The sequence below is a fragment of the Littorina saxatilis genome, linkage group LG3 (genome assembly GCF_037325665.1).
Source record: "Littorina saxatilis isolate snail1 linkage group LG3, US_GU_Lsax_2.0, whole genome shotgun sequence".
Classification (NCBI taxonomy): Eukaryota; Metazoa; Mollusca; class Gastropoda; order Littorinimorpha; family Littorinidae; genus Littorina; species Littorina saxatilis.
Genome location: NC_090247.1, coordinates 62,795,313 through 62,818,892, shown reverse-complemented (window position 1 = coordinate 62,818,892; position 23,580 = coordinate 62,795,313). Strand labels below are relative to the sequence as shown.

The window sequence follows — 23,580 nt, the reverse complement described above, 5'->3', positions numbered from 1 at the left end:
ACGTGCCATTGTGATGACACGGGGGTGGGACATGGCTTCCGTCTCTGGGTCTGCACATAAAGTTGACCCGTGTCCGTCCCGGCCCGAATTCGAACCTGCGACCTTTCGATCACAAGTCCAGTGCTCTACCAACTGAGCTACCGGGCCCCTACTAAGCAATATTTAACACACAAAAATGACAGTTTTGACCTGTGCCAAATGTCATATTTGGTCAAACATGAAAGTAACGCACAAATAACAGCTGAGCCTACACACGCAGGCAGAGTACTTTTCATTTATTTCATCGCCTTCGTGAATAACAATCTTAACAGCAGCTGGGAATGTGATATTGTATTACACAAAGCTTTTACTACTGCATTATTTCGTCTCTTTTATCGTTCTCATAAATTCCAATTCACGGCTCAGAAAAGAGCAATTGTTGATGATGCGGCATCACGCATGGCTATTAATGGTCCTCGTAAGGCGAGCCCATTTTCTTCTCCGCTTTAAAAGACACAATACCCAAGGAACATCAGTCATTCTCGGCTTGAAGATTCCAGACGGAGAGGTGAAAAGGTGTTTCTGCGCATCATGGCGACTTTGAGAATACTTGTGTCCGTGATTCTTCTTTCTTCATGCAGTCAACACACCTTCGGTGCGTATTCATGATAAGCCTGTCCCCAATTGGGCGAAGTCTACTACGAGAAGTATACTTCGCGAATCTAGTCGCACGAAGATTTAGCAGTAAGCTTTCGGTAAACAGACTTCACGAAGTCTTCGCGGAGTCGACTTAGGGCTCAATTAAAACCCGCCTTTAATCAGTGTCGGCACTTTATGTTTTAGGTTAGTTTGTTTGTTCAACTGCATTATTTCGCTTTTGTTAAGGATACCTTTCGTCCCGAGCAAACCATGCACGATGTAGAACTTAATTGATCGGAGAAGACGGGCGCAGTGGCGTGGTGGAAAGACGTCGGCCTCCTAATCGGGAGGTCGTGAGTTCGAATGCCGGTCGCTGCCGCCTGGTGGGTTAAGAGTGGAGATTTTTCCGATCTCCCAGGTCAACTTATGTGCAGACCTGCTAGTGACTTAACCCCCTTCGTGTGTACACGCAAGCACAAGACCAAGTGCGCACGGACAAGATCCTGTAATCCATGTCAGAGTTTGGTGGGTTATGGAAACACGACAATACCCAGCATGCCTACTCAACGAAAGCGGAGTGAAGCTGACTATGTGGGACTGGGTGGCCGAGTGGTAAGTGCACTTGCCTCGGAAGCGAGAGGTTGCGAGTTCTTCCCCCTTTCCTAGCCCAGGTGGTGGGTTCAAGTGCTAGTCTTTCGGATGAGACGAAAAACCGAGGTCCCTTCGTGTACACTACATTGGGGTGTGCACGTTAAAGATCCCACGATTGACAAAAGGGTCTTTCCTGGCAAAAGTGTATAGGCATAGATAAAAAATGTCCACCAAATACCCGTGTGACTTGGAATAATAGGCCGTGGAAAGTAAATATTCGCCGTAATGGCTTGAGATTTACTGGCCGATGTGAATGCGTGATATATTGTGTAAACAAATTCCATCTCACACGGCAGACATTAATATGTAAAGCGCTTAGAGAACGTCAAGCGCTATATAAATCTCCCATATAAATAAATGGGCAAACGAGCTCACACGTAACCAGAACATTCTGGAACGCTAAAGAAGAAGAAGAAGAAGGAGAAGAAGGTCGGAGAAGGCTTTTGCGTTGGTTAAGATCAACCTTCCTCTTAGACACATACCACACATCAACATCATGCCTGCGTCACGTGCAAACTGGTCATGTGTTATTGAATTCATCTTGTTACCGAAACCAATATCAATTTGCAGAATCTATTCAGGAACAGATTTCCAAATTGCAAATGACGTAGCCACGGTGTTTCTTGTTGGTGTAGCCTACATCCGAGTGTAAGGAATCTGTTCCCACGGTTAAGACCGAACACATCTGTGAGAGTTTACAGGATAACCTATGCGGGAACGACACTATTTTTAAAACTGCAACTATGAATGATTATGCAACATATCTTCGTAAATATCTCTAATCGGCTTTTCACATTCAGTCAAGCAATGAGTAAATTAATGTGTGTGTATGTGCCCGTGTGTGTGCCCGTGTGTGTGTGTGTGTGTGTGTGTGTGTGTGTGTGTGTGTGTGTGTAGGACGGTCCAAGAAATGGGTGTGTGAGCACAGGGGACGGGAGGGGAAGACGGTGCCCTTCTTCAAGCAACAGTCGCCGTTCCTGGTCAACTTGCCATGCAGGTAGGACGTCCCTGGACAATAGGACGATTTTCGGAGTTAAGTCCGTCGGGTGTGTATGGGTGGATATAAGAGCACGTGTTTCCGACACACCCGCGCTAGTGAGTGGCTCCTCCAATTATTTTTGTCGCTTGTGTTTCCGAGCCAGCTTCTGGACCGTTTGTCAGATAAGTTTATTTTTGGTATTTTAAGTGTTTGTCTTCCTGACCACTTGAAAGACCGCGGGATCGAAGGTTAGTGACTGTAACGCTTTGTTTTTTCATATAGTGTGGTATGAAGTGTAATTCTGTGGGATTTGAATGCCAAAATTGATTTTATTGGTTTAACTGGTCAACTATCCCAAAACCACCTTAAGATCATAGAAATATGTCCATTATTAGCGGAGTTAATAATTCAGTCGCTTCTGGGGGGGCCCGAAATGGGGGTTGAGGGGTCGAAAAATTTAAACCCCATCATTTTCCAATAGTTTTACCCCAAATGAACCAGTTAAACCAATACAATCAATGTTGGCATTAAAGTCCCACGGGAGCTGTGAATATGACATGTCATACCACACTAATATTGAAACGTTCTAATATTACATACTTTTTTTTTTTTTTTTGGTTGTATTCCCTCCAATTTTTGTCAGATGTTTTGGCAAGGGTATTCACTCGTCCGCAACCCATACAAATCCGACGGAGTTTTGTTTTTGGAATTCTATTGTCGTGGGTGAACGAGCTAGTGAGTAAATGAGTGATTAAATACACAATAACTAAATATAAAGGAATGAACAGTGATTGTATCGACAATGACTGTATCTTGAAGGCAAGGAGTGACTGAAATTGACACGAAACTTGCATAGCTGTGCACAGCGAGTATTAAAATCAGGGGAGGGGAAAATATGAAAAACTGCAGGAACGAGTTCGTATCACAGGAGTATATTGTGGCCAGATACAAGATGTTTCTACGTGTTAATGAGGCTGTCTGGTACTCAAATACCAGCTGATGTATGTGGTTCTCAGTCGTATCTGAGGGAATCTGATGATCATATACACTATGACCACCGTGGCATGGGGTACGTGGCAGTACTATGATTATAATCAGATAGACAAAGGTAGAATGTGATCAAATGCATAGTTGTGATCAGATACACTGCAGCATGTTGTGATCAGATATACGGTAGTATGATGTGATCAGATACACAGTATTATCTTGTGATCAGATAAACACTATAATCATGTGACCAGGCACAGTAGCATATAATTTGATCAATACACCGTTGTACAACGTGATCAGATACGCAGTGGCATGTTGGGATCAGATACAAAATGTTTGTAATGTGATTAGTGACACAGTAGCATGATGTGATCAGCTACTAAGCAGTATGCTGTGTTCAAATACACAGTAGCATACGTTCTGATGAAAGCAGAATCATGTGATCAGATATATACACAGTAGCATACGTTCTGATGGGATACAAAGCAGGATCATGTGATCAGATACAAGATGGCGAACGTTGCGTGTGGTGGGGACCAGACAGAGGTGTATGTGGATAAGGACGACAGCTTCAACAACAACGCCTACATGACTGGCGTCGTGCTCAACATCACCACCACCAACAGCGACAACACCGTGTCCTACCAGCAGCTCGCGCTGGATAATGTCAAGTTCGGACAGGTATAGTTAGGGTAGGGGGAGGGGGGGGGGCTGCTTTGTTGTGGTGACAGGTTGCGGTGTGTATTTGTGGTTGTAACAAGATATTTGCTTACATTGCATACATTTTTTCGAGAGAATTAAAATATCTCCAATCATGCTATGCAGTCTTTTCAGTCCTCACTGCAACTAAGAAAACAATTCTTCCCCCTTTACACTGTGTAACTCTTTGAAAGAGGTGAGGGAAGTAAACACGCCAGTTTGTGTGTGTGTGTGGCTGTGTGTGTGTGTGTGTGTGTGTGTGTGTTTGTGTGTTTGTGTATGTGTGTGTATGTGTGTGTGTGTGTGTGTGTGTGTGTGTGTGTGTGTGTGTTTTGCTGGTCTCACAGATCAAAAGGCATGTACTGTCTTCGTTTTTGGTTCACGTCATTGTCATTTCTGTCGGTGTTGAAAAAATATTCTTATGCCAACTGCGGTTTCGGTGCATATCTTACAAATAAAAATAAAAAGTCAGAATCATTCAAAATTTTAGTTACCTCAAAATTCGTGAACGTGAGCATGTATAAGCTTACCTCTATTCAAATATAAACCTAAAACGCACGAAGCAGGATCATAACAACCACATCAAAAATATCCAACAAAGGAGACATTACACACAGCAGAAACGTGCCTGACGAAGGCAAAGGCGACAAGTTTTTTAAGTGACAAGTTTTACGGCCAGCAGCTGGCTTCTGCCTAACAATGCACGTGCGCTTGCCTGAGAATAAGGACCGTGGCATTGTCCTTCGTATCGATCAATTGAGGAGTCTTGTACTTGGTTTTTCGTGTCTGTTTTCCAGCACTTGTTCAAATGCTTGTACTTTTCTATTAATCGTCTTAGTAAGCGGACTATTACCCATTTTCAAAATAATTAATGAAGTAATGATTGTTTTGAAAAAGCATTAATTTATTTCGTAGAAAACCTTTCACTTTATCAGACCTCACACACTAATGGGTCACCAGGTAACCACGTGAAAAAAGTGTTGAAAAAAGTTATTTAGCTTGCTGTTAGGCATTGCCGGGGAGTTTGTTTGTTTGTTTGTTTGTTTGTTTCCTTAACGCCCAGCCGACCACGAAGGGCCATATCAGGGCGGTGCTGCTTCGACATATAACGTGCGCCACACACAAGTCGCAGCACAGGCTTCATGTCTCACCCAGTCACATTATTCTGACACCGGACCAACCAGTCCTAGCACTAACCCCATAATGCCAGACGCCAGGCGGAGCAGCCACTAGATTGCCAATTTTAAAGTCTTAGGTATGACCCGGCCGGGGTTCGAACCCACGACCTCCCGATCTCGACCACTAGGCCAACCGTGCCGGTATTGCCGGGGAGTGTAAATTCTGTTTGTTCGTAGTTATTATGTAGAAATAATTGGCAATCATGGCGCACAAATTTCACTCGCAAAAGCACAGTGGTATAATTATCTTGGAACGATTTTGATAGGAAAACAGAGCAAAACATGCATAGTGTGTTTGGTTTGTTTAAATAGAGGAGAACATTCAAGTACCAGAGGGTCTCACATGAGCTATACACTGGAGGTTAGATTGACTTATTTTGTTAGCGCACATGTACCAGTGAAAATAAATGCTTGGTGACCATAACAGAGGTACCGAGAGTCTAACTTTACATTTTATACGTGGACTTCCAGACTAGAGCTTTTGCACTGAATTTTAAATAAAAAGACTTTTCGAAATCTTCGTGAAGTCATCTTCGGGCTCAAGCAAGCCTTTACATGGCCGTTCTATTTGAAATGCAAATGATCACAATGTCTACAAACCGTTCATTGGAGTGTGGGTAGTGTATGGCTTGTACTTGTGTGTCAGTACCAGGACAAAGGTCGGTTCTCGGCCAGTCCATGGGAGTGGAGTCAGACCGGGGCCAGTGTGGACGAGTCCAGGAAGGTCGCAGGTCGCTACGATGCCCGGGCCAAGAAGGCGGAAGTGACGGTGGGCAAGCTGACCATCCTCTTCACCAACGTCATGTCTTGGCAGCGACGACGTCACGACAAGCCCACCCTGGAGATCACGTGTTCTGGGTCTGACCTCAAGGCGTTTGAAGGCTACCCAGCAACAGTGTGTGGTGAGTATGGATGTGTAAGAACAAACAAAGAAGTTAACAAACAAACAAAACACACAAAAACAAATGTAAAAAAACCAAGCTAAACACATACAAACAAAGAAACCAACAAAGAAACCAACAAAGAAACAACAAAGAAACCAACAAACAAACAAGCAAAGGAGCAAAACACAAACCAAACAACAAACTTACGAACAAATCAACACATAAACAAACAAACAAACAAGATCAAAGACTAAAGATAGACAGAAAGAAAAAATTAAGCAAGCAACGAAAACAACGACCCCAGATAGATCAAACAAGCAAACTAACTAAGAAAGAAAGAAAGGAACAAACTAGCAAACAATTTAAGACACCCACGCACAAAAGCAACAAAAAATATCAAATACCCCCCCCCCCCCAAAAAAAAAAAAAAAAAAAAAACCACACACGTCCCCATCACAATTAAACAACCAACCAAACCAAAAATATCAACGAACCAACGCACACACAAAATGACAAGTTGAACAAATATCATGCTGTGTGCAGGAGGTCCAGACAACAGTGAGGACGACGTGGACAGCGTGACGCAGGACCTGCAACTTGACCCACACCACCACCCGGACAGCGTCAGGGACGTCTTCACTCTCCTCACCAAGCAGCACGTGCAGCAAAGGTACCAGTGTTGGGTTGTGTTGTGTTGTGTGGTGTGGTGTGGTGTAGTGTGGTGTGATGTAGTGTGGTGTGGTGTGGTGTGGTGTGGTGTAGTGTGGTGTGGTGTAGTGTGGTGTGGTGAGTTGTGGTGCAGTGTGGTGTAGTGTGTGAGGTGTGGTGTGGTGTAGTGTGCTGTGGTGTGGTGTAGTGTGGTGTGGTGGGGTGAGGTGTGGTGGGGTGTGGTGTGGTGTGGTGTGGTGTAGTGTGGTGTGGTGTGGTGTGGTGGGGTGTGGTGTGGTGTGGGGTGGGGTGTGGTGTGGTGTAGTGTGGTGTGGTGTAGTGTGGTGTGATGTGGTGTGGTGTAGTGTGGTGTGGTGTGGTGTGGTGTGATGTGGTGTGGTGTAGTGTGGTGTGATGTGGTGTGGTGTGGTGGGGTGTGGTGTGGTGTGGTGTAGTGTGGTGTAGTGTGGTGTGGTGTAGTGTGGTGTGGTGTGGTGTGGTGAGGTGTGGTGTGGTGTGGTGTAGTGTGGTGTGGTGTGGTGTAGTGTGGTGTGGTGTAGTGTGGTGTAGTGTGATGTGGTGTCGTGTTGTGGGTGTGGTGTGTTGTGTGGTGTGGTGTTGTGGGTGTGGTGTGGAGTGGTGTTGTGTCGTGTCGCGTCGCGCCGTGTCGTGTCGTGTCGTGTCGACAGTATCATGCAGACCCTCCTTAAATATTTTCACCAGGCAACACGTGCAGCAAAGGTAAACATTGTCGTGTACACTGTCGTGTAAATAAATTCAAATGATGACTGTATTCCATGTTCATGTCTTGGCAGATCTGTAGCGGTTTAAATGATGCTTAACCCAGAAAAGTAGATCGGTACACCGTGGTGCTATATTTCCCAGGGCCCCGCTGTGTATGGAAATGCAGAAGATGGTGCAGGCCGAGAGCAGCGACATAGGGGAACACCTCTATGACTGCACTGAACTCTTCACCTCGTGGGGTCAGGACATGAAGAAGAGGCTGTGTGAGGGGGATACCGACCGCTTTAAAGTGAGATAGAGAGAGAGAAAGAGAGAGACAGAGAGAGAGAGAGAGAGAGAGAGAGAAAGAGGGAGGGAGAGAGAGAAACAAAGAGGGAGAGAGAGAGGGAGAGAGAAGGAAAGAGGGAGAGAGAGAGGAGAGAGAGAAGGAGGGAGGAAGAGAGAGAGATAGTGAAACAGAGAGTGAGAGAGAGAGACACACACACACACACACACACACTCACACACACACACACACACACACACACACACACACTCACACACACACACATAAGCACACAAATGGCCATTTTGAATTCCTGACTGGCAGTACAATGTACAAATGCCATCCAAAGAAATACCCTTAAAATGTTACGGTGCCTTCTCTACTTCGACTGACGCCTCACGAAACATTTGGTCAAACAAAAAAGTGGAAACAACATGAAATAGGGTACATTTTCGTTTTGATGACCTTGTATATTTGTATGGGTATTTATTCCACAGCTGTACGTGACGTGTATGCGCGTACTGACGGATGGCCAAAGTGCAGTGGCCCGGGTGGACCAGACACAGACATGCCAGCTACTGCAACAGGCCGCCAGTGACTGCCAAAACAAGCAAGACTTCCACCTCCCAATCAGTCGACTCCAGACCATGGCTGGTTGTCCTAGCAACGAGACAATGACTTCTCTAGAACCAGAAAAACAAATACTGATGAAGTATAAGAAGAAAGGTACCATTGTGCCACAAAATCTTGGTTTCAAGGTTTACTGTGATTGAAACACCGTGCAGTGGATTTTCTCTTATATGATTCCTGTGCCCTTCTCCTGGAGAGTTACGAAATACCCTATCCTCTAGATATCTTTTTCCGGCTCTTTAATCTTGGTAGACTTAATTAAACGCTTTGCTGTAAGTAAGCTTTGTTTAAATTTGTTTGTATTCTTACAGTCTTTATTTTGAACACGAATGAGAAAATATCGATAAAACTGTGGCACTCATTTTTATCCTGCCGCAGGAAACCGCCAAACCTGTAAGACGAGGGACGTGAGGACGTCATACTGGAACCGTTATTCCCCTGGTGACGTCAGCACCTTCTTCGGACGTGACGACATCAACATCGAATTGCCTTGCTTGTAAGACATTGTGGCTGAGCGCTTGTTGGCTTAAACCTATTGTATTCAGGAAACATAAGGTGAACTTTGAGAGAGCAGAAACACTCGGGACCACACAATAAGCTATACTTATATAAGGTGTGGTAATAAATATACGTGCTAACAGCAATTGCTTTATACATGTGCTGTGCATATCATTATAATACTAACACTCTTACTGAAAATATCAGATAAAAACAAAAAAGAACTCAAGAATAATTTAAAACAAGGTAGACGAGGAAGGGGAGATAATCGGATGTTAGATGACAACAACAATGTCGGGGAAAAGAAAATCGGGAGGTGGATGGAGATAAGGTAAAATGGGGCGGAGGGGGGGGGGGCCGGGGGCGGGTGTCAGAGGAATGATCATTAAGCTGGTTTGCACGGGAAGTAAGATATCTCTAACACCAGTTCCTGCACTACTATGATGGTGGCCGTTTTGATAGTAAATGCTGTTATGTACGAAATGCAAAACAGGGAGGAGGGGGAAGGTTTCGAAGATAACGAGAGTTTAGGTTACCATCAACAACAAAGTCGGAGGAAGGTTTCGTTTTGTTACAAATTAAATGTTTCAATAGCTTCTTGTTCTTGGTTTTTGATTCTGAATTTTGGAATTTCGGAGGTGTGTTTTGTTTTTTTCTTGTATATACACATAAACATAACATACAGCATTGACAAGGCTTGTCAATAAGAAATGTGACTGACTATTCATTGACCTCACGGATACACACACACACACACTCACAAACACACAGACAGACACATACACACACACACACACACACACACACACACACACACACACACACATACGCACACATGGACAATGGTGGGTGATGCTACGTTCGGATTTTATCTTTTTTGGGAATAGTTATGACTGTATTTGTGCACCCAGTTACCGAATGGCCAACATCAAGTGCAGTGAAGTGCAGACCGAGGTGTTTGCCGGCTACGCCTTTGACAGCCAGGGTGACGTGTACATGAGTGAGATCAAGACCCAAGTCCTAGTCCGACAAAATGTGCCGCATCTGGTCATTGGCGGCCATTTCAACTCTGTCACCAACCAGGCTTTGAAAGAGGTGAGGGCAGTGAACACGCCAGTTTGTGTGTGTGTGTGTGTGTGTGTGTGTGTGTGTGTGTGTGTGTGTGTGTGTGGCTGTGTGTGTGTGTGGCTGTGTATGTCTTTGTGTGAGTGTGTGTATTTGTGTGTGTGTGTGTGTGTGTGTGTGTGTGTGTGGCTGTGTGTGTGTGTGGCTGTGTATGTCTTTGTGTGAGTGTGTGTATTTGTGTGTGTGTGTGTGTGTGTGTGTGTGTGTGTGTGTGAGCTCTTGGTAGAGCGAGAGAGAGAGAGAGAGGGAGAGAAAGAGAGAGAGAGACAGACAGACAGACATACAGACAGACAAGGCAGACAGACAGGGCAGACAGGCAAACATACAGAGAGAATGGAGGAGAATTAGAGATGTCTGAACGGGAACGTGTGTGTGCCTTCTTGTTCACGTTGAACTGTTTTTCTCACAAATATCAAATAATCCTTTGAAAAGAAATCTGTCCAGGAATTATTTAATGTTTCTTTCAGATAACTATTGAATGCACTTGTATGTGTCGAGCTGATAATAAAAATGTATCGACAAAGCTTAAGCCAAACTAGATTATCTTCTAGGTAGATGCTGAAGGTAAGTGTAAATCATAAATCGGGCAATTATTTTAGTTTTATAACTTTGCATATCTGGTCAACCTGAGGTAGGGCCTAACCGTAGACAAGGGTTAAAACCCTAACATTGGCATACTCTGGGTGGCCGAGTGGTAACGCACTTGCGCTCGGAAGCGAGAGGTTGCGAGTTCGACCCTGGGTCAGGGCGTTAGCAATTTTCTCCCCCCTTTCCTAACCTAGGTGGTGGGTTCAAGTGCTAGTCTTTCGGATGAGACGAAAAACCGAGGTCCCTTCGTGTACACTACATTGGGGTGTTCACGTTAAAGATCCCACGATTGACAAAAGGGTCTTTCCTGGCAAAATTGTATTGGCATAGATAAAAAAAAATCCACCAAAATACCCGTGTGACTTGGAATAATAGGCCGTGAAAAGTAGGATATGCGCCGAAATGGCTGCGATCTGCTGGTCGATGTGAATGCGTGATGTATTGTGTAAAAAATTCCATCTCACACGGCATAAATAGATCCCTGCGCCTTGAGTCCGAGTCTGGAGATACGCGCGCGATATAAGACTTCATATATAATATAATACTCTAATTCCAAGTTCCATAAGTCTGCATATTGCTCTGATAGAGATAGCCAAATAAAAGATAAACAAACAACAAATAAAAAGAAGACGAAACAAAATAAAATAAGAAACATTTGCGTGAAATCTTAGCAATCATGTTTGACTCTCTAATTGTGTTTTGAGCGTCCACTGCTTACATCACGCTTATAATTGTGACCCTCCACTACGGAATGAGTCGCATGTCACCTCGCGCGGTTCTGCGCTAAGCTTACTATAAGTCCGGGGAGTGTCTGGTAACAGTGTGAGGGTCACCTTAGTCTTCTTCTTCTTCTTCTTGGCGTTCGCATTTTGACCCGACGCTGCTCCACCCTGGGGGGTCCTCAATGGGCGAGCGCCATTTCCATCTGTGCTGGTTGATTGTGTCATCATTTGCGTAAGTGCGTGTACCCGTGGTTTGTTAGAATGCGCCGTGCGGCCCGGGTCCTCCGTCTTCAGCATTCGGGGTTTTCTGTCGGGGTTACCTCACCCTTAGCTCATGGCCCGTACGTCCTACCCTGAGAGCACAGGGGGGAGGATTTTCCGGGATCCCACCCGGAGCCAGTTTGGTCCGCGGCCGCAAGCGGCTGATCTCCATATCTGAAGACCGTTCCCCTATCCGCCACCCGGGGACGCGCTGGGTTGGGGGTGGTCGCCCCACTGAATTTCCCACACTGGGTTAAGAAAGATCAGCCTGTCCCAGGGTCACCTTAGTCACTTGCTTACAACTCAAAAAGTGTTCGCTCTTTTCTAAAACGGGTTTCACCACTAGATAGAGCATTAAACACTCTTGAGGAAAATGTAAAAATATGAAAATCATGCAAAGGTGACATGCGACTCATTCAGTGGTGGAGGGTCACCGCCAGATGTGATAGGGTGGAGTGGAAGGGGGAAAATAGGCCAGGAAGCATAAATGAGACGCCAAGACAGAGGTTGCGATAACGTGCCTTTTATTTATCGTACACCAGAAAGCAGTGTCTGATGACACATGAAAAGAAAAGAAAACATAATATAAGTACATGGCATAACAAGTAAAAACGCACCATTCATACCAATGCATCCTAACCATACATACATTCCACAATAAACCTACTATATCACGTGAACAGAGGGGGGGGGGGGGGAGAGAGAGAGAAAGAGCGATTGGGAGACAGGACCTATTATCCTTTACAACACAATAGACCTCCGAGGACACGTCACGTCTGCACGCATTGAAGCGTGACGAGGGCCGATAATTTCAAGGTCCATACTACTACTACAAGTTACTGAGGGAGGTGACTCAAGCTATGACGTCACAAGGCACGCTACGTCGTGAACAAAGACACTCAGCTGTCGCGGGAAACAGAATGGCTGACACATATGCATGCGTACACGCCATAGCATCAATCATACGCTCAGAACACATCATAGAACTGATTAAACATAGCAAAGACAATAATACCAAAGAAACAATATCTACTTACAGTTCCTTCCTCAATATACGGACTGGGTGGCCGAGTGGTAACGCACTTGCGCTCGGAAGCGAGAGGTTGCGAGTTCGACTTTGGGTCAGGGCGTTAGCAATTTTCTCCCCTTTTTCCTAACCTAGGTGGTGGGTTCAAGTGCTAGTCTTTCGGATGAGACGAAAAACCGAGGTCCCTTCGTGTACACTACATTGGTGTGTGCACGTTAAAGATCCCACGATTGACAAAAGGGTCTTTCCTGGCAAAATTGTATAGGCATAGATAAAAATGTCCACCAAAATACCCGTGTGACTTGGAATAATAGGCCGTGAAAAGTAGGATATGCGCCGAAATGGCTGCGATCTGCTGGCCGATGTGAATGCGTGATGTATTGTGTAAAAAAAATTCCATCTCACACGGGATAAATAAATCCCTGCGCCTTGAATATGTGCGCGATATAAATTGCATAAAAAAAATTATTAAAAAATTAAATAAATCCCTGCGCTTAGAACTGTACCCACGGAATACGCGCGATATAAGCCTCATAGTGATTGATTGATATACAGCCGCACACAACTCGTCGGAACTTGAATTACGATCCCGGTCGAAAGTCACTTCGCTGATATAAACCCAGCTCTAAAACGTTTGTTCAACTGAACACACACACAAAGTCTCTCTAAACAATCCTCGAATCACTCCTTCGCCAAAATACATTTATAATGGCCCAAACTACACTACTTGCATTGATTATTACAGAAACACAAACATCGTTTAACTACAACTAAAACATCACAATCCAAGATACGCACACTGACACGTCTTCACACTTCGAAATCACACCGGGTACTCTTCTAGCCCACGCTATTATTCTGACTCACGCGCGCACCCGTTCAAGCTATCAACCAATAAGAAACCAGCCTCCATACACACCTACAATTAGCTACAACACACAATAATCCTAGCGGGAGACACAACTTTGGTCAGGGGAAGATAATAGACAGGGAGTAAAAGAGAGGAACAACAGTACATGAAATCGCCACACGGCTACATCCCTCCCCCCCCCCCCCCCAGCTCTATACCAACTGCGTCCTCGCAGGTACAACGCCTCGGGATTCGCTGAAAATTACATCTATTAATCAAACACAAAAAACAAATACAAGTTCACCCAAGTGAAACAACAAATACAATCAGAAACAGTAACGGATGACACGCACAGTCACCCAACCCATTCATGCAAGACAAAGTACAACAGGCAATCAATACGCATAGTGTACACACAGTCTCTTAGCAGAACACGAACAGTCTCACAACTGACACATTGCCCACATGACAGCAGCACATTATTTTGATGAAGACATTTTCATATCCTATTATATGCCTTATTTAAGGTTGGATGATAATACCATCAATGGCCATGTATTTATGATGAATAATGGACACAGGAGTGCATGTGTGTGGATATGTATGTGAGGGTGCGGGTACAGAGTTTGTGTTTGATTTGGAATACGTGTGGACAGATGAATTATATGGGCTTGTATGTTTTAAGAGTGATGTAATATTCGTTTATACGAGCCGAAAGAAACAAATCTGTTTGTCTTACATTCAGATAATACAGATGTATTGTTGTATTGAATTGAGCTTGACGTGTGAATGTCACTGTGGCTGCCAGTACATCGAGAAAAAAGACGCTCCTTGGCCTTGGAGACACAGAAGGCGTGGAGGCCCGTGGCCAAAGGGGGACAACCGCATTTTTCGTCAATTTGACAGGAAGACCAACTCAGCTGTGATGACGCATCGTAATCTGACAGTGACATACAGGTATATTTACTTTTTTTTTTTTTTTTTTTACCTCAGTTGCATGCAAGTTGCTTTTATCCTTCGTTCTTTTGTGCTGGTTTTTCTTCTTCTGTATGGTTTTTTTTAATTTTTTTAATTTTTTTGTTTAAGCGGGGCGCATCTTTCTTCGTATGTTTCTTTTTCTCATTAAATTCTTAATTCTTCCACCATATATACAACAGCTTAAACAAATGGATCATCAATTTAAATACAAGGTAGCCCCAGTACTGCCACCCAGAAAAGTTATGAACTTCTTCTTATTTGGTGTACATTAACATCAGCTTATGCACGCCCAATTCACAAAGTTGCAAATGTGACCCTCCACCACGGAATGAGTCGCATGTCACCTTTGCATGATTTTCATTTTTTTTTTACATTTTCCAAAAAGAGTTTTGTATGCTCTATCCAGTGGTGAAAACCGTTTTAGAAAAGAGCAACAACTGTTTGAGTTATAAGCCTGTGACTAAGGTAACCCTCACACTGTTACCAGACACTTACCGGACTTAAATTAAGCCCGGCGCAGCACCGCGCGAGGTGACATAATTATGCGACTCATTTCGTGGTGGAGGGTCACAAATGTGTAGGTAAAATGATCGGACTTTTATATTCTTTCAAAAAGTAGGTTCCACATCCGGGAATCAACTCAACAGCACGAGGTATAACACTGAGTGGTAGCTACACATACCCGATTTAAACCTGTTTAAAAACTGAAGTCAATGAACACCAAGTATGGCGTGATGGCTAAGCACATGCAGAAAGCTTTCCTTCCTTTTTTGGGAGGAAAATATTTAAGTTACACTGTGAGAGAGAACAGAAAAAGAAATCATTAATTCATACATGTACCACTAACATTTCACTCATATTCCAACGATAGACTCAAATATTAGTTTGTTCCGCATACTGATGTTCCAGTGGTTATTTCTGTAATCAAAATAATACACCAGTTAACAGTTTCGGCGTTTACATGGAACGAAGAAGGAAAGCGGAAGAGGAAGAAGTACAAACATACTCGTACAAAACTATTTGCGCACGCGTTCAAATCAAAGGGAGAAAAAAGGATAATCGCGTGTTTGTGTGCCCGATGTAATCCTTAGAACCTGTACACTCTTTCTTCGAACACTCAAAAGCAACTTCAGGGCTGGAAGACTACAAACTGGCACTTTTTGCCGACTGAATCTACGCTTTCTCAAATCAACCGGAACAGGAAGAAGAAGAAAAAACTTTTCGAAAAAACGATCTGCGGATGCGCATTTTCTCAAAAACAGGAAACCGGAAGAGGAAGAAGGAGCAAAAATGCTCGTAGAAAAAGATGTGCGCATGTGCGAATCTAAAATGGCCGCGGAACTGTTAATCGGTGTATTCTAATAATTTTTCATATTTTCCCTTAAATACCCAAAACGTAGAACATGTAGCGCTTCTCCACTTCTTTCAAAAAAATACAGAAATCACTTTTCTTATAAACAAGATGTGTACATACCTTGCCAGGTACGTTGACGTCAGCAAGACGTCACGTCCGGAACAGGACGTACTGACCATCACGTGCAATGATCCCAAGTTCAAGGCCGAGGAAAATTTCCCTGCCACTGTTTGCGGTGAGATTTCAGATCGAGACGAGGGTCGTGGTGTATGTGCGTGCGTGCGTGTGTGTGTGTGTGTGTGTGTGTGTGTCTGTGTGTGTGTGTGTGTGTCTGTGTGTGTGTGTAGAGCGATTCAGACTAAACTACTGGACCGATCTTTATGAAATTTGACATGAGAGTTCCTGGGTATGATATCCTCAGACGTTTTTTTTTCATTTTTTTGATAAATGTCTTTGATGACGTCATATCCGGCTTTTCGTGAAAGTTGAGGCGGCACTGTCACGCCCTAATTTTTCAACCAAATTGGTTGAAATTTTGGTCAAGAAATTTTCGACGAAGCCCGGACTTCGGTATTGCATTTCAGCTGGGTGGCTTAAAAATTACTTAATGACTTTGGTCATTAAAAAACTGAAAATTGTAAAAAAACAAATTGTTTATAAAACGATCCAAATTTACATTCATCTTATGCTCCATCATTTGCTGATTCCAAAAACATATAAATATGTTATATTTGGATTAAAAACAAGCTCTGAAAATTAAATATATAAAAATTAAATTGTCCAAATCAATTTAAAAACACTTTCATCTTATTCCTTGTCGGTTTCTGATTCCAAAAACATATAGATATGATATGTTTGGATTAAAAACACGCTCAGAAAGTTAAAACGAAGAGAGGTACAGCGCAAGTACTACCCCGCTCTTCTTGTCAATTTCACTGCCTTTGCCGTGAGCGGTGGACTGACGATGCTACGAGTATACGGTCTTGCTGCGTTGCATTGCGTTCAGTTTCATTCTGTGAGTTCGACAGCTACTTGACTAAATGTTGTATTTTCGCCTTACGCGACTTGTTTATTTATAATTTGTATACATTACTTTTGTTCAAAATCAAAAAGCGTATCCACAGCCACACAAATACAATCACACACTCTGTAAAAAAAAAACCAAGTTTAGAAAGTTGGCTTGTTAGGAGCTTGCAGGCACCCGATGTGTGTAATCATTGCATTAACGATAGCTGTTGCCTGCATTTAACCATTTGCGCATATTTTATATGTAATTACATGAAAGCAACGTGTCGATTTAACTAAGTTTGTGTTACTTGTACAAAGAAGATTCGGTTATCACGTTAGTGAGATATGTTTCTTTGTTAGGAAATCATCGATTTCTGAGAAAAAGATTACAGGCTACCACACCAGCAAGTTATATTTGTATATATTATGTGTTACTTCCCATTTAAAAAAGATTACAGGCCATCACACCAGCAAGTTATATTTGTATATATTATGTGTTACTTCCCATTTAAAGGCTCACGGATTTGGAATGGTTGCACATAATGTTGTAGTTAGACCTGTTGCCCACCAAAGAAAATATATTTAATTAATTCTCTCAACGTTTGCTTCGTCAAAAACTAGGCTAACTTCTCATTTTGTCTTCTGCATGTCATGCGAATAGCAGCTGGTTTTCAAAGGCATGCGCTTTGACATTCGGCAAGATGAGTACATGTCAGCGTTAGGCAGTCTCTCAGTCCGGAAGATTAGGCTTTGCGCACATCGTACGTAACGCGTTGAAAACGTCAAGAGTTAGGGTAATGATAACACAATTATATCACTCGAACTAATACAATGCGCTTAGTTGAATGCACTTCGATTAACCTGAAGAAAACTACAGTTGACTTTGTTTTACTATTGCATTGTAACTCTTTTCCCCCAGGAGGTAGAAAAGACGCCTTCAGTGGACCAGACGACCTAGTGGACGCCATCCCGGCTGACCCTCACCACAAATTCTACAACAACGACGTCCTCATCCTCGCCGGACAGAGAAAGATCCAAAAGGCGAAGACACAGTAAAGTTTGTTGTTGTTGTCTTCTTCTTCTTCTGCGTTCGTGGGCTGAAACTCCCACATACACTCGTGTTTTTTGCACGAGTGGAATTTTACGAGTACGGCCGTTTTTACCCCGCCATTTAGGCAGCCATACGCCGCTTTCGGAGGAAACTTGCTGGGTATTTTCGTGTTTCTATAACCCACCAAACTCTGACATGGATTACAGGATCTTTTCCGTGCGCACTTGGTCTTGTGCTTGCGTGTACACACGGAGGGGGTTAAGTCACTAGCAGGTCTGCACATAAGTTGACATGGGAGATCGGAAAAATCTCCACTCTTAACCCACCAGGCGGCAGCGACCGGGATTCGAACTCACGACCTCCCGATTAGGAAGCCGACGTCTTATTACTACGCCACTGCGCCCGTCAATTAGCTCTGATTTTTGCTTTTTGCACGGTCCGCTCAATAGTACGCTCTTTTCGTTGAAAACCATGCACATCGGAGTTGACTACTGACTGATTGTGATTGCTTGCATGCACAGACCGCCGACCACGGGTGGAGACACGCCGCTCGCTAGTAATGAATATTCTAATTGGGGTCACAAAAGATGTCACAGTTATGTGTTTGCCGAGTTAATTTTGTTCTCACTCACACATTAAAACGAACACTGCTCATAATTATATCTATACCAAAAATATATAAATACATAAGAATAATATCTCGGGAAAAGATTCAAGCAAATTGCAAACGGGCAATACCGTGTGTGCTACCAGTCCCCGCGATTAGGTCAAAATACACACGTCTCCAGAGCTGTGTACCAGGGAAAACCATGTAACGAAGTTGACATTTCTTCACTCAATTGAGGCATTTTAACCAAACACATTGATTTCATGATTAAATACTGGTTCCATTTTTTTCCTTGGCATGCAGAGAAAGAATTAGAAATACTTGCACATTTTGTTTGTCTACGTTCATTAAATAACAAGGGTTTCGAAGTACGTCAACTTCGTAACATGGTGTGACATGGTTTTGAACACTAACAATTGAGAAAAAAAAGACACAAATATATAATATGCTTTTTGTTGCATGTCTGTATCATTATCTAACTGTAGTATTACTGAAACAAGTAAAGAGAATGCATTCCAGTTGCCATTTAATATACGTTATAATCAGTCAAAGGACTGAAAGTGCATGTCACAAAATGGTACCCAGATCTGGAGAATAATTAACCCACGTACCAGCGAGCGACGTGTCGGCAATCTGTGCATGCTTTTGCAAAGTAAAGGCAGTTCTCCTGCGCGGTAGTATTATTTGTTACGCAGAATCGTATGGTATAACTTCGGAAGCGATCTGAGGGCCTGTTTTCTTTGGCATTATCCCTGTTAATACCTTAGATATTTTCACTCACGTGCACGTAGCTGAAACAAGCACGCACACACCTATTTAACGCGACACATTTTGGTGCATTCAACGCAATGGGAGGAAGCGACCCAAATTTATTATCTGGTGATACTTTTTTTTACCTTTTCTTTTTTTGATAAGCTCATTTATTTTATTGATTGACAGACTGTTTAGATTAATATATTGTTCAGTTTCAAACTATTTAGCCGTCAGATTCACTCAATGTTTTAAGCACACTTTATGCGACTTAATTGCTGACTGTTAATTTTATCCTGCTGTGTGCAGCGACATGCTGTGTTTCGAGACTCGGCAGATCGTGAAGGCAGGGGGAGACAACCTGGGCGACACACTGGCTGAGTGCTTCATGATGTACAGGACCTCGCCCTTCGACATGACGTACGGCCGCTGTATGCGTCAAAAGAAGATCGACCCCTTCACGGTGGGTGCTCCCGGTGCTCTTCTGGTTTTCCTCTAATCTCTCTCTCTCTCTCTCTCTCTCTCTCTCTCTCTCTCTCTCTCTCTCTCTCTCTCTCTCTCTCTCTCTCTCTCTCTCTCTCTCTCTCTCTCTCTCTCTCTCTCTCTTCCATTCTCTCTTCTTTCCTCTCTCTCTCCCCTCCCTCTCTCTCTCTCTCTGTCTCTGTCTCTGTCTCTCTCTGTAGCTCTCTCTCTTTCTCTCACTCTCACTCTCTCTCTCTCTCTCTCTCTCTCTCTCTCTCTCTCTCTCTCTCTCTCTCTCTCTATCTCTCTCTCTCTCTCTCTCATTCTCTCTGTCACACGCACGAGTACACACACACACGCAAACACACACAGACACATAAAGACACCCACACACACAGACACACACACACACATACACACACACACACACACACACATACACACACGTACACACACATACATACACACACATACACACACACACACACACACACACACACACACACACACACACATAACTTGTTAACGAATTTTTTTTATCACGTTAACACGTTTTATTTCTGCAGCGTTTGTGTTTCATGTTTGAAATTCAATTTCAACAATGTGCACACAGTTTTGTATAATTTACCATTATGGTAACTGTGTTTTGTATTCTATGTTTATTCATATATTACTCTTCCTCAGCTGTGATCATTTCATTGACGATGTGTTTACATGTATAAACAAGAAATTCCTACGAGGTAGGAAAAACACCCCCGTCAAAGGGAAATAACCTTCTCAGTTGGTGGCAGTGACTGAGTGAGAATGGTTATTTCCCTTTGACCATTAAGATGTCCCTCTATAAGTCCTTGTATAATTTTAATCCACCAATAACTCCCTAACCGTGTGTTTGACTGGTCCAAATTTTTGTAAGGACCGTCTCAGGAATGTATAGAACCTGTTCACCAAGTTTGGTGACGATCGGTTCGTTCATTCTTGAGATCTATATGCGAACACAAACACACACCCAAACAAACAAACAAACACATCGAGCGAAACCTATACACACCCCTATACCGGGGGTGTAATAATGCACTTAGAATTGTACTACTTTAGACTTACAGAAAAATTCACTTTTACAAATGTCATCACTTTTATTGCTTTTTTTCTCAAAGGTAGACTCTATCCTAAAAGCGAATCCACAGTTTCACTTCCGTTTGTTTTAACGGTTGAGGTTTACGTAAGGTTATTATACATGTACACGCGTACACAAGGCTTTGTGATAAATTATACGATGTTCGGAAATAACTGTCAGGTTTGTATGGGTCGTGAACAGGGTGATAATTATTGCTTTTAATTAGTTTAACGTACGCACGTGGCATTATAGGCCAGTCACTAGCGAGAGGTGTGTCTGAAACACGTGGCATTATAGGCCAGTCACTAGCGAGAGGTGTCTGAAACACGTGGCATTATAGGCCAGTCACAAGCGAGGGGTGTGTCTTAAACACGTGGCATTATAGGCCAGTCACTAGCGAGAGGTGTGTCTGAAACACGTGGCATTATAGGCCAGTCACTAGCGAGAGGTGTGTCTGAAGCACGTGGCATTATAGGCCAGTCACTAGCGAGGGGTGTGTCTGAAGCACGTGGCATTATAGGCCAGTCACTAGCGAGGGGTGTGTCTGAAACACGTGGAAAAGGAGCGCGCATTGAAAACTTGACTCACTAAAAGCAAAACTGTTCACTTTTTCACAAACTATTCAAAATGTTAAAGAATGGCGGGGTAAAAACGATCATACAAAAAAAAACCCACTCATGCAAAAACATGAGTGAACGTGGGAGTTTCATCCCATGAACAAAGAGGAAGAAAACTATTTCCGGAATTCGTCTAATGACGCGATCTTCAGTAGTTGAGTTTCAATGGTCGACCCTAGTCTCGTCTGGTTTGTCACTCGGTTCGCTTCGCTGAAACGTAGTCTGGTCGAACCATATACTCATCCAAAATGGCCGTCGCTATAGATGGATGTTCTTGGAGTTTCTTAACGCTCAAACAAACTCACATAAACAAACTCAATATCCACCAAATATTCTTCGCAAAGATAGCCAACACTACATCAAACATGTTGTCAATGCAGAATGTGCTTTGAAATTAACAGCACCATCTACAATTTGTCTCGTAAGTAAAACACCACTTGACAGATCGCAGTCACCGCACATTCGACGCCATTTTGGAACCACACAAACCCTCGATCGGCTGTGTTCGGGTCGGAATAGAGCAACCAGAGTGACGTCATCAGGTCCGACCAGACCCCGTTTTGGCGAACTTTAGTCCGACCCTAGTGACTAGGGTCGCCAATGAAACTCGACCAGTGTGCACAGTAGATGAGAGAACAGTTGTGATTCGTGTGCTTTCAGTTCTACGTGGCGTGTCTACGCGTGCTGAGCGGCGCGGCAGGGAACACGTCACGCGAGACATGCGACACGCTGCAGAAGGCGAATGACGCGTGTGGATCCGCTGTAGAAGATCCACACATGGCCATGTCGCAGCTACTCCAGCGAGCCCAGTGCGTGACAGGCGCGGCCAGCACAGCACCGTGAGACAGCAAGGAGGCGAGGCAGGCGTGAGGAGCTGTTTGTTTAAACAAGATATTATTCCGAAAATACAGGGTGGCATTTTCAGTCCAATAATTATTATAAACCCTTGGGACCGTATAGTAAGCTAAGTGTGTGTAGTTACTTTTTTCATATAGATAGGAACTGTTTTTTTCATGTTCTGTCAAGGTCAGACAATTGCTTATGCCCTTGTTAGAAATGTCAAACAAAGTAAAGAATATAACAAGGTGTGGAGGTGTTGTGCACCACTGTCTGTCTCTGTTCTACTCAGGAGAAAACTGATGTTGGCAACGGATATGTCGACCCAAAGGACGATGACGTAGACAGACAGACAAACTCTTATGAAACAAATACAGATATGACGTCAGCGTCAAAAGCTTGTAAATGTAACGTTTTGTTTTGTCAAAAATAAACGTTCCACTTACCTACCATTCTTGGTTTTTTATTCTGAATTTGGAACGTTAGTTAGCGGTCTGTCTGTTTTAGGATTATTCATATATTGGCAACGAATAAAGCTTTGAAAAACGTACTGTGTGGGTCTTGTCGTGTTCAGTGTTTGTGTCCGTGTAAGTGGTTAGGCAAAAAATAAAAAAAATAGGTGAGGTAAAGGTAACATAGCCAAAAAAAGTAGGGTAGGAAGATAGGCAATCACCGTTTTTTTTTGTTTTACTTTTTTTTCTAATGTGTACAAATTAAACCTACTTGACAGGGAAATAAGTGTGCGACTCGAGCGCTTTCGCTTTCATTGCGTTTTCTGCACTCGGGTGTTTTTTTGTTTTTTTGTTTTTTTTTAACAAATGTAATAGTTATAGGGTTGGCCCCTAAAAATAGGGTAGGTCGGGTTACCGTAACCACACCTTTTTTTTTTAGGCCTTATCGACATGAACCAGAAGGCAAAGTAAATGTAATCATTTTCGACACATGTCGGTTATCTTTTGGTATGCAACAATCAGCAAATGTATTCAGAAATACAAATTTTATTACTGGTTAATTTTGACCAAAACAATAAAGGAATCAATCCGTGTACGTGGTCAAAGTGGATATCAACATGAACCAGAAGGCGAATGTTGTTGTCATGTTCGATCATTTGGTATGTAACAAGCATCAATTCAGAAATAACGATTAATTTGTTACCGGTTACTTTCGACCAACACAATAATGGCATCGATCCGTGTACGTGGTTAAAGTGAATATGAGAGAATAACAAGCATTGGAATGAACAAGCCACTTTCATCCTCCATTTAATTATTTGAGGATGAAAGTCGCTTGTTCCTTTTAATGCTTCTATTAATATTATCTCAGTAGTCAGGAGAAAGGTTCCGTATAACTATCGCTTACTTCATAACACATGTCGTGTGCATATAGAGCGCTTACTTCCCTTTGGTTATTTGATCTGCATCACTTGGTTTATTATATCTCACCCG

General features: G+C 43.1%; 1 protein-coding gene across 1 annotated transcript; it reads left to right on the top strand.

Moving 5' to 3' along the window:
• Window positions 1–478: 478 nt before the first annotated feature.
• On the top strand, window positions 479–22,685 carry LOC138962895 (uncharacterized). The gene is made up of 14 exons (XM_070334858.1): window positions 479–634; window positions 2,167–2,266; window positions 3,742–3,919; window positions 5,762–6,017; window positions 6,543–6,669; window positions 7,533–7,680; window positions 8,154–8,382; window positions 8,665–8,782; window positions 9,696–9,879; window positions 14,166–14,314; window positions 15,818–15,924; window positions 17,617–17,749; window positions 19,415–19,568; window positions 21,959–22,685. Exons 1-14 carry the CDS (start codon window positions 571–573, stop codon window positions 22,139–22,141), a joined length of 2,130 nt encoding a protein of 709 aa, XP_070190959.1. The 5' UTR covers window positions 479–570; the 3' UTR covers window positions 22,142–22,685.
• Window positions 22,686–23,580: the final 895 nt, after the last annotated feature.

Excerpts from the sequence above, each read along its gene's own strand:
- LOC138962895 (XM_070334858.1), top strand. The coding sequence starts at position 571 with ATGGCGACTTTGAGAATACTTGTGTCCGTGATTCTTCTTTCTTCATGC. Across the intron at positions 2,267-3,741 it reads CTGGTCAACTTGCCATGCAG|ATACAAGATGGCGAACGTTG; the intron begins GTAGGACGTCCC and ends TCATGTGATCAG. Across the intron at positions 8,783-9,695 it reads AACATCGAATTGCCTTGCTT|TTACCGAATGGCCAACATCA; the intron begins GTAAGACATTGT and ends TTGTGCACCCAG.